Below are 13941 nucleotides of genomic sequence, written 5' to 3'. Positions count from 1 at the left end.
ATTTCAGTAAACTACTGGCGTACAGTTGAGGTATGAGTCGATCTAAGACATCATCATGGTCAACCTAACTATCCACATTTGGGTAAAATGCTGGATCTTGTGGTTTTGAAAGCTTCCAAGTCATCTAATTTTCTTATAATTATGTTCATTGTGACTATAATACTTCGGAAAGTTTAGAGCACGAGTTTAGGGCATAACATCATTCTAATTTAAAGAAAGTTTGACTCCTTTTGGGGTCAAATGCTTGATTTAAGGTTTTTGGAGCTTCCAAATCATCTAATTTAATTTTAATTGTCTTCATTGATATATTGTCCACTTGAGAAGCCTCAACATCTAAGCTTCTAATTATCATTATCCCTTCACAACAAGAAACTGGCTGGATAATCTATCTAGCATCAAGCAACACTTCATTTGGTAAAACAATGTGCCAGGAAGAAACATCAAATAAGGACTCCCCTTGGATTAGGACTTTAAAGTATAAGACACTAGGGTTCATGATTTCTTTCTTTGCTTCAAAGGAAATGTAATTTTATATTGACCAGGATGCAGCAAGAAAGTGATACCTCATTAATTCTTCTTCTGGTTCAGTAACTTTTGCACGGGTCTTTTTCCTATATGATCAAGATAAGGAATCGATAAGGCAGTGATTAGATTGTTGCTGCAAATAGTGCATCTAATAATAGTCAAATTGTGGTCTCCACTACCAGTTCATGAATACCATCCAAGTCCAAGAAAGTGCACTTGTTCATATCAACCAAATTAACCCAACAACTATACACTGACGTGAACTCAACTCTATCTAGAATTGCCTTCTTAATGTACAATGTTTGTTCGGATGCACCAAGACATTCAGGCAAAAAGAAGGAAAGTGGAATCCATCAAGAATTTGAGAGAAAAGACATTGATAAAAGCGGAGAAAGATATATCAATTAATAAAGTCAGTGCTTGCGAGAAGAGTGTAAAGGGAAATGACAAAGATTTGAAGGATACACAGAGAAGAAATGATACAATGGGACATGGAGAGAATTAGATAACAATCATTCAAAATGAGATGAAGATAATAGTGAGATTCACCAAACCAAGGTTGAAGAGTATACCAATACTCATTGCAGAATATGTCAGCTACTTACCCAAGTGCCACATAGTTAACTCGAATCAAGGATGTTCCAATGATATTTGTCCAAATTACACGATCACTCACTTTAGTTCAAGGACCACATAGGTATGGCTATGCCCTGAGAAAGTATCGACAATCTCAGGGATTCCAAGGAAGAATAGGCCAGTAGGAAGACTTGCTTAAAATATTTAAACAGAGAGGGAGGAAAAAGGAGTGAGAGTAGCCACAGATTAAAGGCTTCCAGGAAACTCAAGTAGATATAAAGACAAGAAAAAATCCTACACCTGGCCTACATAAAGTGACTACATGATGAATTTACTGCATCAAAACCTTTTTGCAAAGTCTGCTTCTCTTCTTCCAGTCGACAAGCTCAGATAATTCTCCAAATCAAATTTTTTCCAGTCAAGGTAAAAGAAAATATTAAAGTAGAAAATCAAAGTTAAAAAACAGGTGAAAGCATTTGTTTGCACAGGTGGCGCTGTCATGCATTGGTCTAACCGAACGCACTCTTTTCTCTTCTAAAAGCATAAAGACAAAGACAGAGAAGGAACCTAGAGATTAAAATTCTGAAGACACGAAGTGACTTGGTAGACAGATTATGGATCGCCTCTTCAATGTGCTCTGTGCTGAACAAATACACGATTGGATAACCAAGAAGCCATCTGCAGTAACCGCAATAATCACTTGTCAATGCTATATCAATTAACTGGATATGGAAAATAAATTGCTGGCAAGTGTTTGGCAACTGTGACATGCTAGTTAGTGCCCAAAGGTTGGTAACAACTATGTAGCAGTCTCTAAAAGCCAAGTCTCAAATTGCTTAATACAGTTAGTACTGCATTATAACATGGAAACAGACAAACAAATGCCAGCTTTGAGTACCCCTTTTAAACGCTTCAGCCATGTGGTTTTTCGAATGGGTAATGCAGATTTGCTTCAAACAACACGAAAGGACAAAGGTAGAATAAAAATGAATGATTTGCATTGACATTATAAGAAGAAGCAATCATAAATCCAACAACTTACCCATTCAATGTTGGGATGCTAATCTTTGTATCTTGCAGACAGCTACTCAAATCAATACAGTCAGGATTCCCCAGAGCAGTAGAATCATCAACCGAAGATGTATCAGTGCTCACTATGCCTGTCTTATTACATGGTAAGCTTTCATTGCTCTGTTCTGTAATTGGAAAATGCAGAGAGAAGATCTTCTGAACTGAAACAAGCTGAATTACTGCAACATTATCTTCTCTTTCTCTTATCATCTGGGGAGGAGACAGAAAAGAGCTTTTAACCACAGGGAGCCAAACAATAAGAAACCCAATATGGATACCTGTTCACTATAAATTATACTAAGAAGTGTCAAGGAAACAAGTGCAAGCAAAGAATAAACCTGAGGAGGATCCTGTTCAAGGTCCACGAAGAACGGTGGTGCATCTGAGTTCAAGCTAGATCTTACATGTTCGGCCAGTCCTCTTCTATGAACTAAATAAATCATATCCTCTATAAGCATCACCCTTAAATGCTCAAATATGTGTGATTCCTGGATCCATAATTGTTAAACCATAAACTAAAACAAGTCAGGGAAACAAAAATCTGAAGCCAAAAACAATAACATCGTGATAAAGAACACAAATAAGAAATGCATGTAAGGCTAAAGAGCAACATTTCATGAAAACTTGTATGACATTGGCGCACAAGATTGGTTAAGGCTTGACAAATGAACTCAACAACTTAAGATAAAAACACCCATCACCCACTAACAGTGACTGAGTTCAAATTTCAGCTTGACATGAGGTCATCTGATATGTTTAGTAACGCAAGCAATTGAGCAAATGGACCATCTAAAGTTCAGAGTAGACATCCAAGAATCGCCCTTCCAAATAAGATTGACTCTCGACCCAAAAAAATAAAAAAAATAAAAAATAAGATTGACCCCACTGGCTTTCAGTACAGACCATACAACGTAAAGGGGGCCAACAATCAACAAACTCAGTCTAGTTCTACACAGAAGAACATGGAAATGAATCGCGAATTTGACGTTCATTCGACGAACAAGGGAAATGAAACCGAGTTTCAAGCCAAAGGCGCAAACTCCACAGGCATTTTAGGCAAATTCGCAAACTTTCGGAAGCTGAAAACATTTGCATAGAGGATCAAACCTTGTGACAGAATCTTAACAGAGCGCACAAATGTTGCTGCAGTTCAGGCAGCTTTCCTCCATAGTCCACCATAACCACCGGCCTAACCCCCGCGCACAAAGCCATCACATCTGCCACAAAAAAGGTAATAAAAAAAAAAAAAACCCATCAGAATCACCATCCTCCAAGAGCAAAAACTGTGAACAACCAGATCAACAGAAGAACAAACACATACGAATGAAGAATGAGAACCTATTTGCAGACGGCGCTTGGAGGAAGATTTGAGCCGCCATTGGACATGGGTAAGAGCGGATTCCAGCACCGCTAGAGCTAGAGCTTCGTCGAATTCCGCAGCCTCCATAATCGACGCTCTCTGCTTCGATCTCGCATGCAGAGCGCGACCGAGAGCTCCGGTGGTCGAAAAGTGAAGATGGCGAGGAAAATTGCTGGGCAAAATAAAAATTGTTAATTTTTCCTTGTGAATTCACAATTTAACCTTTTCTAAATATCAACATGTAAAGTCATTTTATAATTTCAACTAGGCCAATGCGATATGAGAATTTTAAAAATATAGGCCAATTTAAATTATTTTTAGTGAAGATTATTTTCTAAATAAAGACAACTTCTTCGCTTGCGTCATTTCTGTTCTAACTTAAATTCTTTTTTGTAATGGAGTTCATTTTCTAAATAAAGGCAACTTTTTCGATTGCGCCCATTTATTTTTTAGCTTAACACAAAAGAATGCAAAACTACAAATCATACTAATAAGCACCTTTTTTTCTAAAAAAAATACAAATATTTCTTCATTTAGGTACAATGTAATTTCTTTCCTTATGGTAATTTCACATTTCTAGATGTTCACCATATAAAGTTTTAAGCAATTTGTTCGGTTACCGCGTTTTGATGACGCTTTTTTTACAAATGTAACGCGAATGTGAGGGTGAATATCTAATTTCTTTCTTTGATAATCGAACATCTAATTTCTTCGAGAACAAGAAGATAAGAGAACAGTCTAAATATAATATAGATAGTAATTTTAACTCTCTCTCTAAAAAAATTATCTATATGTTTCCATTTCAAGGTTCTATATTTGTGTGTTAGAATTGGAGATTTTTTTAATTATTTGTACACTTATTTTTCGAAAAATAGGAGACGATTAACCGACACCAATATGTATTTGTTGAATTCTTAGGAATGTATTTACACGTGTCACCGGGCTTTTCCGTTTTCTCTCCTTCAGCATCGATCGTCTCTCTCTCTCTCTCTTTCTCTCCGGACTCACTCTCCAAAGCTTGGAGATCTGATCTGCTCTCCGCAAGCTCTCTGCAGATTCGAATTCGAGATCCAGGTTCGATTTATTCCTTGTTTCTCTTCTTCTCTAGTTTCTCCTGTCAATTCGAATCTCAAGTTCGTCTTCATCTGTGCCTGATTCTGTCTATGCGTGTCCTTGTCCTGTGTTGCGGTTCTCTTTCCTTTCTCGCAAGTTTTAGCCTCAGAGGCTTCCTTTGGGGTTTTTTTTTTTTTTTTTTTTGAGATTTTACGATCATTTTGTGTTTGGTTGGACTCTGGTTAGCTGCGAAATTTCGATATTGGTGGCATTGCAAGTGCTCGAGGCTGTCCAATTTGCGCGATTCCAGTTGATAGAGTTCAGGACCTGGTGGAGGTTAGAGAATGTTAAGGCTTTAGAAGCACTGCCAGCTCAAGCGTGCTGGCTTTAGTGACAAGAGGCTACTCTGATATTGTGACCAGATTTAGCGGAAGAGATTTGGGGATTCTCCTGATGGTGCGTGGAATCGTCAGAGCCTGGCCATTCAGCTGTGTGCTTTGGGTTTTTCCTTGTGGGGAAAGATAATGCTTGATCTTGTGGCTGTATGATGCCTTTTTCAGATATAAGAGGGAGACTTGATGGGCTTTGATGATTTTTTGCTGTTGGACTTCCCGCAACGAAGGTTTGAGAATTGGGTTATAGTGCTTAAGGGTCGTGCATCATGGAGTTATAGGTGTTTCCTAGCAATGTGGAGATGGCAGACTCAAGTAAGGAAAGTAGATTATGTGGAGATGTTTGCCGGGACTTTTATTGAGGATTGTTTACAAAGGGTTTATTAGTGAAGCTGGTAATTGGGTTTGACAAGTATTAAATGGCTAAAAAATTGGAGAGGTTACTTTTAAGGTGTGAATAATTGAATTTTGTCTAGAGTAATTGATGATATTCTAAATGAAATAAAGTCCATAATAAGAGGATGTTGGTCCTCTCAAGTCTTCTCCTTTTGAGTGTAAGTGGACCTCTGGACCTCTGGACCTTATAGATACTGATGAATATGTCTGATGCCTATGAAGAAAATAATGGTGACCTGTTTCATCATGTCGCTATAAAGAGCGCCATTAAGTAAGTTGTCATCTCATCATGTTTCATCATCTTTCAATAGACCTCTGGCCCAAATAATAGTTAATATCATGGAGTTGTATCATGTTGAGTGCTTTTCCCTGATTTTAACTGCCATACAACTACATCGGGTTTGGTCAGAGAGGTAGGGAGGGATTGGAGGATGGATTTATCTTCTTTCGAATTGCTCCTTTTCTAATTCATATCATTTCAATATCTGAATGGACATCATCTGAAAATTAAGAGTACAATAGGTACGCATTGCTTTGTCAATAGGCAGTAGATGGAACAAAAAAGATCAGCCGTTAGTGTCTCCATAAAGATAAATCCTTCGGCTCTGGATTTGTGAAGCTTCAGCATTAGAGCTCCTTCGTTTTAAGGTAAATGTTCCGGAGCGAAAAATGTGGCTTCACCTGCTTATATTTTCTCTCAATCTGCACGTTCCTGCTCTGTCAGCATCTGATCAGTCCCTTGACTGTTTTCTCCGAGATTCGCTTCACTCCTGATGAAGTTGTGCGACATGCCAATGAGGTGATTTAAGTTGGCAGTGTAGTAGAAGGTCCTCCTCTGATTCCTTTCCTTCTTTTTTATTGGCCGGACTATTCCTTTCCTTCAAGCTGTACCGAACAGTCTAAAGATCAACACCTCTACCTGCTTAACGGAGTGCTTCAGAAAGCAGCAATTCCTAATAAAGCAGAGCCTTTTGTTTCTTGTTTGATTGCTTGTAAAATCAAAGCTGGCAGTCCATTTTAGTTGGTTTTCACCGGGATAACTTGCTTGCTGGTGCTGGTCTGTGTATGTTCTATCGGCTGCTCTTTTTTTGTGTCTCGTGAATCCTTTACTTTTCTGCTTGCTTTAATGGTTGTATCAGTTTTCTGAAAGCTTGAGAATAGAATACTCCTGCTGATATTAGATTTACCAAAAATTTAGTCCTCTTGAAAGATCACTTGATGATTGGAAATTTTTGCACGTGATATGAATAATTAAGCGCTGCATCATTTTATTTCTATGAGCGGTATAAGGGTCTAGGAAGTCTATTTCAACATAATATGCTGGCGTTATTGCGCGTGTTCTTTATAGATCTTAAGGTTAGTGGGATGAGCTAGCAAACCAAGGGCCGTGATGGACAGGATTGTATTTATTTGTCCATCACATTGGCTTCTATTTATTTTGCCCATTTTCTTATGACTGTTTTTCTTTCTAGTTCTCTTGATTGTATGTCAATTTGCAGTAATGTACAACAATCCGACCGCACAGCCTGGTGGGGTGCCCATACCTCCAACAAATCCTCAGCCCACACCATTTGGCAATGCTTTTTATGGTGCTGGTTCAGGTCTTATCCGCGGTGGGCTTGGTGCTTATGGAGAAAAAATTTTAGGATCTAGCTCTGAGTACGTGCAAAGTAATGTAAGTATTAGGCTTCATCTTGAATACATCAATTTGTATTTTGATGATTCTGTGAGTGACAAGCTGAATGACACTAGCGTAGCTTGTTCATTTCATGTCGTGCATCGCCATTGTACACATTCATGAGTATGGACAGGTTATACTTCTAGCATCCTGGAGGTTGTATATATTTGCCAAATTGAGTACATAGTCAAGGGCAAGAGGTAAACCACACTCTTCCCTACCACCATGTGAAAAAAAACAAAAGCAAAAAAGCAAAATGAGAAGAGAGCAGGCAATAAGCCTGGTTGTTTCTTGCAAAGCATTTGATGTGCGAGGATTCGCTACTCCATGGGCAGTAACCTATACCATGCAGAAGTCTTTTTTATTGACCAAGTTGTCTGTATTAGTTGAATTTGCTCTGTTTGCCCTTCAGGACTCATGACATGGCTTGAGCAGGCTTCCCCAGGAACCTGATGATTCAATTTTCTGTGATTTACATAGTTGCCTCTGCACTTTAATTTCTAAATATGTGAATTTTGCAGCACTTAATATACTAAATTGCTTTGTATTCTTCATTTACAATAATGTAGCGCCTGGCGCTTAACTTCTTCGGTAAGTGAATAAACAATTCTTTGAATGCTTTGGGTAGGCTGAATGAGTTGAACCACGCATTTTTGCGCTTTTCCCTACTAATGCAGCACTTTTGCAGTTGAAGATGTCTTTAGATGAGTGGGAGACCTGCTGATCTAGCTTTTAATAGTCAATTGTTGTATCTTTCTTTTTCTTGTTTCACTGAAACAGTATAATCAATGCTTTCTTCATGACAGATTAGCAGGTATTTTTCTGATCCGCAGTACTATTTCCAAGTGAATGACCAATACGTGAGGAACAAGTTGAAGGTGGTTTTGTTTCCATTCCTCCATAGGGTGAGGCCTGACATTGCTTCAAACTTTATTGCTGCACCTGCACTCAATTTTCAGACTACTGACAATTTTTCCACCATGTACCATTCCACAGGGGCACTGGACACGAATTACGGAGCCAGTGGGAGGCAGGCTGTCATATAAGCCCCCAATATATGATATTAATGCTCCAGATTTGTACATTCCGCTTATGGCATTTGGTACTTACGTTGTACTTTCTGGCCTGCTGTTGGGTCTTCAGGGGAAGTAAGTGATAGGATGTTTGTATCTTGCATTGAATAGATCTCTTGTTTGCTAGAGTTATTCTCATCAAATTACTGGTCCTAGTCCTACTTTTACTCCCATTTTTATCGACCTCTTGATACTCGTAGTGTCATTCTATTACAAAAGATAATTGTGACTGTTTCTTATGCTATGAATAAACCTTCATAGACAAGTTTGTTCATTGCGGGCCACTTTTAATGCTGTGATAATGGAAGGAGCGAGTTTCCAGATTCTTTTCTAGATCTTAATTTAATATCTTCCAAGGGTCTCTCATTCTCACAATTGTTTTGCTGCTGAACTTATGCATTCTTTCCCTCGCTTTTTTTCATGAATCGCTTATTTGCAGGTTCAGCCCTGAAGCCTTGAACTGGCTGTTTGTCAAAGGATCGCTTGGCTGGTGTATGCAAGTAGCACTGCTAAAATTAACATTACTGTCATTGGGTAGTGGGGAGGCACCATTGCTGGACATTGTGGCATATGCTGGTTATACTTTCACAGGATTGTGCTTGGCAGTTCTTGGGAAGATTGTGTTGAGATACATGTACTTTGTGCTGATGCCGTGGACCTGCTTGTGCATGGGGATCTTTCTGGTGAAGACCATGAAGCGAGTGCTGTTTGCGGAGGTGAGGAGTTATGATTCGAGCAGGCACCACTATCTGTTGCTCTTTATCGCCCTTGCTCAGTTTCCACTCTTCATGTGGCTTGGCAATATCAGTGTCAACTGGCTTTTCTAATTGATGAATCTTCTAGTGTCATTTTCCGAAGCAATGTCGAAAAGATCTAGCAAATTACAAAGGGTTATATAGGCTGGTAATCTAGCTGTTGCTTCAATTCTTTTGGTTACCAAATCTTGCTGTTTTTGTTGCTCCCGTGAGTATGATTTGCATTGGTTTAGCAGTTGTGCCACCTGATTGAACTGAACCTACGGATGTGATGGCTGTGGAAAATACGCAATTTTCCTCGGTCGTGACAATGGACCATGTCGAAATTTGGAAAATCTTTACTCCATCCAAGAGTGAATTTTCCTAGCACTTCCATAACAAAGAAAAGGTACTCCGAGCACGAGTACTGTGGTGAAACGATCATTTGTCATTCTCAAAAAATGCTTGGTCGATTGACAGTATAACATAGATAGTCAAGAAGCAAGAGGAAGTCTTTTTCTGGCGGGTGCAGTTGACTCTTCCTGAAATGCTACTTAGTTTAGCTTGTTGAAACCAAGGAACGCAATTATCATTTCTCAAGCCAAGCAATAGCATCATCATCTCGCAGGGGCAATAATTTCATCCACGAGTTCAAGTAACAGATAATGAATATATTTTAAGGGGTGAGATTTACACCGAGCAACTTTCAAAATCCAAAGGAAGGGGTCATTTGATTTGTAGTCTCAATATATCACAGAAAGGATATTACAAAAAAGACGGACCAAAATATTAAAGGATGCAGTAAATCCCGCATCATGAGACGATTCTCCCTGTAAGGTTCCTTCATTACATAAGAAGTAGATGCCTATGCATATATGTGGATACATACAAACGTCCGTGCAGCATCAGCGTCCATCTCATCAGCCAAGATCAGGAACGGTGAAAAACTCCTCGTCGTATTCAATCCTTGGCTTCTTATGAGGCATCTGGGATTTCGTGGTTCGGGATGACGTGTAGCTGCTCGAGGGTGGCAATGGGAGCTGAGGAACTTCAGCTGCTGCTAGGGCTTCTTGAGGAACCTGATCAGCAAAGAGACCCATATCCGCGAGCCATTCTAGCTCACCAAACTCGAGCTGTCCCTTCTGCAAAATTAAAGGTAGTTGTTAGTTTTCAAAGCCAGAACAAAGTGAGAGGATGATGTCCACGACAACATTAATTTCAACGATCGCATTTGCGACATAAATGAGAGACTTTTTTGAGACGTGTGTGATATAGCGTGTGATTTCCAACATAAGAAGGGCGTAGTCCTGTAATTGAATAGACTTTGCTGTACTTGCTACAGAAACATAGACTTGTTCTACATTTATAGAACATGTAATTCTACCCATAAATCTCTCGAAGAAAATCATACCGATTTGATCTCATCGTACATTAGACGATTTCTGGTCCTGAAGTAAAAATTTCAATTAGTGGTTGTGCTTATGACTCTTGCATTCTATGTAGTAGAGCAAAGAGAAAAGCGATGTGAACAAGAATTTTGAAATTTTTTTGTGGTTTTTGTGATCATCAGACAGCAGGTTGTGGCTTTCATTTGAGCAATTATAGGTTCTTTAGGTAAAAATACGATCGTACAAGCACATGGGGGTCCGGCATCAACATTGTAATCCTTACCTTGTCAGAGGACTCAAAATCTGGCAACTGTAGCAGTTCATCAACATCACCCCATGAAGGCGAGAAACTGGAAGCTTGCTGTTGGGGCGATTTCACCGACATATGAGGTGCATTCCGGCTCGGTGGCTCAGATTGAATCTTCTCAGCATCTTTGGTGCAGCTAGAGCTGACAGCGACTCTGATGCCAGTTGCCAGTAACCTCTGGTGATTAGCCGACAGGCTTCCGGCGGGATGAATTGGTTCGTCGCAGTCCTTGCAGAAGAGAGCTCTGTCTTCCACGCAAAAGATGAAGGCTGCCTTCTCCTATACAGCAACACAGTTATGAGAGAGAGAGAGAGAGAGAGAGCTGATATTTCTCATCAACTATGACCGACTTGCTTTACAATCTTCTTTCAATTAATATAAGACACTGCATTGAATACGAAATTTCTACTTCGCCTCATGCTAGGTTTCTCATACATTCGTTTGATGCTTGCGTCCTCAGTTTTAACGTATCTTCATGTTTCATTGATTCTGAAGCACATCAAATTAGCAACTAGTCCAATACATTTTTCTTCTAAGGGTAGAAATAAGCATCCTCATGGTACCAATCACATTCGTCCTAAAATCTTTCCGTGACTGCTCCGGTGCACGAGGTGCAGCGATGTGCAGGGTCCGGGGAAGGTCGGACCACTTTGAGCTGGACCAATGTCTCGCTAGAGGCTGTTCCCCGGAATCGATCCGGTCACCTCCACAGGTCCTAAAATCCCACAGTAACACAAACATCGACTCTCCAATAGTAGGAAGCGGACGATTCCAGCAACGGATGGGTTTGAGCTCGTGATTTTCGCTGCTGTTTCCCCCCAGATTAATCCTAGTCAAAATATGAGCTTGGATCTGGAGAACAGAGGAACCATACCACAATCTCTCAAGCTCCTTGAGGCATGTTCTCATTTCTCTCTTTTATACAAGTATGTAGGTGAAAACAGTGCACGTCTGACTACTTTACCCAAAAAAAAAAAAAAAAACAGTGCACGTCTGACTAACTAACCTTTGAAATTAAAACACATCAACAATTTGACCCGACCATCAGAACACAACCTCTGTGCCTTGCTCTGTTCAGCTGAAGTCGATTCTGATCAACTTCTTTTCACCTATCAATAACCCAAATCAGCTGAATCTACACATAACCCAGGTACCAAACATGCTTGCGAACCCTCTTTCCTCAATAACAACCAGTCACAGAGATCCCCCAAACGAATCACGCAATTCACCAGTACAATCTCTCTCAAAGCTTGGGAAAGAAGACGAAGCGACGCGTTGAAGGCATAAGTTTAGCGGCCAGACCATCGTCGCGTCGCTCAATCTCGTGCATGCTCCAACATGAACCACACGAAAAAAGAAAAGAAAAGAAATTGACAGAGAAGCGGAGAAATCGAATCGAATGGAAGCCATTGACTCACTTGGCAAATGTCGCAAACAGGGAGCTTGGTGGAGAGGGAGTGAAGGAGGAGCCTCTGGTGCTTGCTCGCGAGCTTGTTCGCGGCGTGGACTTCGACGTCGCACTTGGCGCAGAGCGCGGCCTCGTCGGCACAGCAGATCACCGTCGCCTGGGCTCTCTCGCACACGTCGCACTGTATCTTCATCGTCGAATTTCTCGTTTTCCCTTGAGAAACCCCAGAAACCGGGTCGATTTCTCGCCGCCGAGGACGACCCAAGAAGCAGAAGCTGAGGAAAAGCTCAGAGGGTCGCTATTCCAGTGACGAACCAATCGCAGGTCAGTGTCGAGTGATCGAAGAAGAAGAAGAAGAAGAAGAGGAAGAGAGAACAGAAAGTTGGTTCCTTTAAGGATTTTGCCTAAAGCAGCCAAGAACATGGAGAGAGACTGGCTGTTTACCTAGTAAAAGGAAAGTCCACAATTCCGACCAAAAAACAAAAAAGAAAGTCCAATTTTTTTTTCTTAATAAAAATTAGGGTCTTCGATATTACATAAAATACTAATACAAAATGAGGAAAATAATTATCATCTCCTTAAATTTCTCGTGCATTTATATTCACAATAACGCATTTCGCCTCCCAATAAAATTTTCCTTTTGCAAACCTATGATTTCGCCATTCTTTTTGCTGATCACAGAAAAAGAAATTAGTATTTAACTTGTCGTGTTGCGATCTTATAATCTCAAATAAGTTTTCCGATCAGAGTGAGCATTTTTGTTTAGTCTAATCAGAAAAAAAATATGAGGACTTTTTCGAATATAATTCTTAAAACGTATCTTTTCTTTTTTTTGAAAGAACAAAAAATCTATGTTCACTCGAAATTGTAGATATTTCGAGCTGATTTCACAAAATTTTTTTTCCTTCCTTTAGTTAATTTAATCAGCGCATCGTGCAGTTTATAAACGTGATGTATTACGAGTTATCAATATGATTGGAAAAATAGATTAGGTCCATATGATGTATTTCTTTCCATTCTAAAGTATTATGTAGAAAAAAAGTATTCTTTTAAATTTAGCTAACTAAATTTAATACGTTAATCCATTAGTTGAATTTATAATGTACTGTTGTGGAAGGACATGCTATCTTTTTTTTTTTTTTTTTAATGTTTCGTGTGTGGAATTGGGAAATGAAAAATGAAAAAATAATAATTTAATGGTGGGCGGGCGGCGAAATTATGGAGGTGATTGGCGGACAGACGAGGCTGCGAAGATAAGAAGAAGGCCTTCATTTCCCTTTTTCCTTTTTTCTTTTTTTTTTTAAATATAATTTGTTTTAATATTTCGGAAAAAATCGGGTGGATCCAAACCGCGCGACGGTGTGGGGCCAGGCCCAGCCACGAGTGGCCACAACTGATTTGCCGCTGTGAGAAACTTGTGGCCACCAATTTTTTTCCTCTTTTTTTTTCCCTTTTATTTATTCATCTTATATTGCCTTTAATAAGAAAAAAAAAAAATCTTTCAAAAACAAATAAAAGAAGTAACAGTAGTTAATGGGGCAGCGTCATTTTCTCAACCAATGCGAGATCTTAAATGGAGTTGGCTCACCCGTCGATTTCTGGCATTCAAGTCGGGGGGGGGTCAACGTGAACCACAAGAGTCCTTTCGTTAGATTTCTAATCAATTTACGTGGTACTTTACGGCGATTTTTTTAAAAATATTTTTGCGTTATTTTTTAGGATCCAAAACTTTTGGGAGGAAAAAATGGCATCGATATTTTTTGAAACTTTGCAATTTATTTGGCGTCGATTAGAGATTTTTTTTTTTTTGTGGAGATTTTATGTTCCCGTGTCATATGCAAACGAAAATATTGATCTGGATTAGTCGCATTTGCACTTATTTGGCCCATGATGTTGGGGAGAAGCAGAATACTAGAAATTTGGGAGAGAGAGAGAGAGAGAGAGAGAGAGAGAGAGAGAGGAGGGGTGGGGGGGGTGCTG

General features: G+C 39.6%; 4 protein-coding genes across 10 annotated transcripts in view; 1 reads left to right on the top strand and 3 right to left on the bottom strand.

The window, feature by feature from the left end:
• Positions 1-3702, bottom strand: part of LOC115745186 — a 4298-nt gene extending 596 nt beyond the window's left edge. The window contains exons 1-6 of one of the 3 annotated variants that reach the window (XM_030680596.2): positions 3511-3702; positions 3280-3389; positions 2511-2660; positions 2144-2382; positions 1669-1779; positions 564-611 (exon numbers count right to left, since the gene is read on the bottom strand). In XM_030680596.2, coding sequence (XP_030536456.1) covers positions 564-611; positions 1669-1779; positions 2144-2382; positions 2511-2660; positions 3280-3389; positions 3511-3619 — 767 coding nt within the window. In that variant the 5' untranslated portion in view covers positions 3620-3702. Of the gene's footprint in view, positions 1-563; positions 612-1668; positions 1780-2143; positions 2383-2510; positions 2661-3279; positions 3390-3493 lie in introns of all 3 variants that reach the window. The other 2 variants (XM_048284381.1, XM_048284385.1) reach the window with 2 other exon arrangements.
• Positions 1-13941, bottom strand: part of LOC115745188 (tetrapyrrole-binding protein, chloroplastic) — a 23921-nt gene extending 9980 nt beyond the window's left edge. Inside the window, exons 1-2 of one of the 3 annotated variants that reach the window (XM_048284393.1) lie at positions 11552-11906; positions 10855-11511 (exon numbers count right to left, since the gene is read on the bottom strand). The gene's annotated coding sequence lies outside the window, so the exon portion shown is untranslated. Of the gene's footprint in view, positions 1-10854; positions 11512-11551; positions 11907-13900 lie in introns of those variants that run through there. The other 2 variants (XM_048284391.1, XM_048284395.1) reach the window with 2 other exon arrangements.
• On the top strand, positions 4514-9065 carry LOC115745189 (protein YIF1B-like). 3 transcript variants are annotated; one of them, XM_030680599.2, is made up of 5 exons: positions 4514-4606; positions 6873-7048; positions 7858-7956; positions 8048-8199; positions 8564-9065. In XM_030680599.2, the coding sequence occupies exons 2-5, from the start codon at positions 6875-6877 to the stop codon at positions 8949-8951; spliced, it is 813 nt and encodes a 270-aa protein (XP_030536459.1). In that variant the 5' UTR covers positions 4514-4606; positions 6873-6874; the 3' UTR covers positions 8952-9065. The 3 variants fall into 3 exon arrangements, with proteins under 3 accessions (XP_030536459.1, XP_048140390.1, XP_048140393.1); XM_048284433.1 differs by having other exon boundaries at positions 4521-4600; XM_048284436.1 differs by lacking the exon at positions 4514-4606 and adding an exon at positions 6176-6200.
• On the bottom strand, positions 9533-12373 carry LOC115745190 (B-box zinc finger protein 24-like). Its single transcript, XM_030680601.2, has 3 exons — positions 11972-12373; positions 10530-10832; positions 9533-10000 (listed from the first exon to the last, which is right to left on the bottom strand). Exons 1-3 carry the CDS (start codon positions 12152-12154, stop codon positions 9779-9781), a joined length of 708 nt encoding a protein of 235 aa, XP_030536461.2. The 5' UTR covers positions 12155-12373; the 3' UTR covers positions 9533-9778.

Source organism: Rhodamnia argentea, chromosome 1 (genome assembly GCF_020921035.1).
Source record: "Rhodamnia argentea isolate NSW1041297 chromosome 1, ASM2092103v1, whole genome shotgun sequence".
NCBI lineage: Eukaryota > Viridiplantae > Streptophyta > Magnoliopsida > Myrtales > Myrtaceae > Rhodamnia > Rhodamnia argentea.
Note: the sequence above shows the minus strand (reverse complement) of the source record. Positions and strands in the feature narration are given on the sequence as shown.

Excerpts from the sequence above, each read along its gene's own strand:
- LOC115745189 (XM_030680599.2), top strand. The coding sequence starts at position 6,875 with ATGTACAACAATCCGACCGCACAGCCTGGTGGGGTGCCCATACCTCCA. Across the intron at positions 7,049-7,857 it reads CTGAGTACGTGCAAAGTAAT|ATTAGCAGGTATTTTTCTGA; the intron begins GTAAGTATTAGG and ends TCTTCATGACAG. Across the intron at positions 8,200-8,563 it reads CTGTTGGGTCTTCAGGGGAA|GTTCAGCCCTGAAGCCTTGA; the intron begins GTAAGTGATAGG and ends GCTTATTTGCAG.
- LOC115745190 (XM_030680601.2), bottom strand. The coding sequence starts at position 12,154 with ATGAAGATACAGTGCGACGTGTGCGAGAGAGCCCAGGCGACGGTGATC. Across the intron at positions 10,833-11,971 it reads CTGTTTGCGACATTTGCCAA|GAGAAGGCAGCCTTCATCTT; the intron begins GTGAGTCAATGG and ends GTTGCTGTATAG. Across the intron at positions 10,001-10,529 it reads ATTTTGAGTCCTCTGACAAG|AAGGGACAGCTCGAGTTTGG; the intron begins GTAAGGATTACA and ends TTAATTTTGCAG.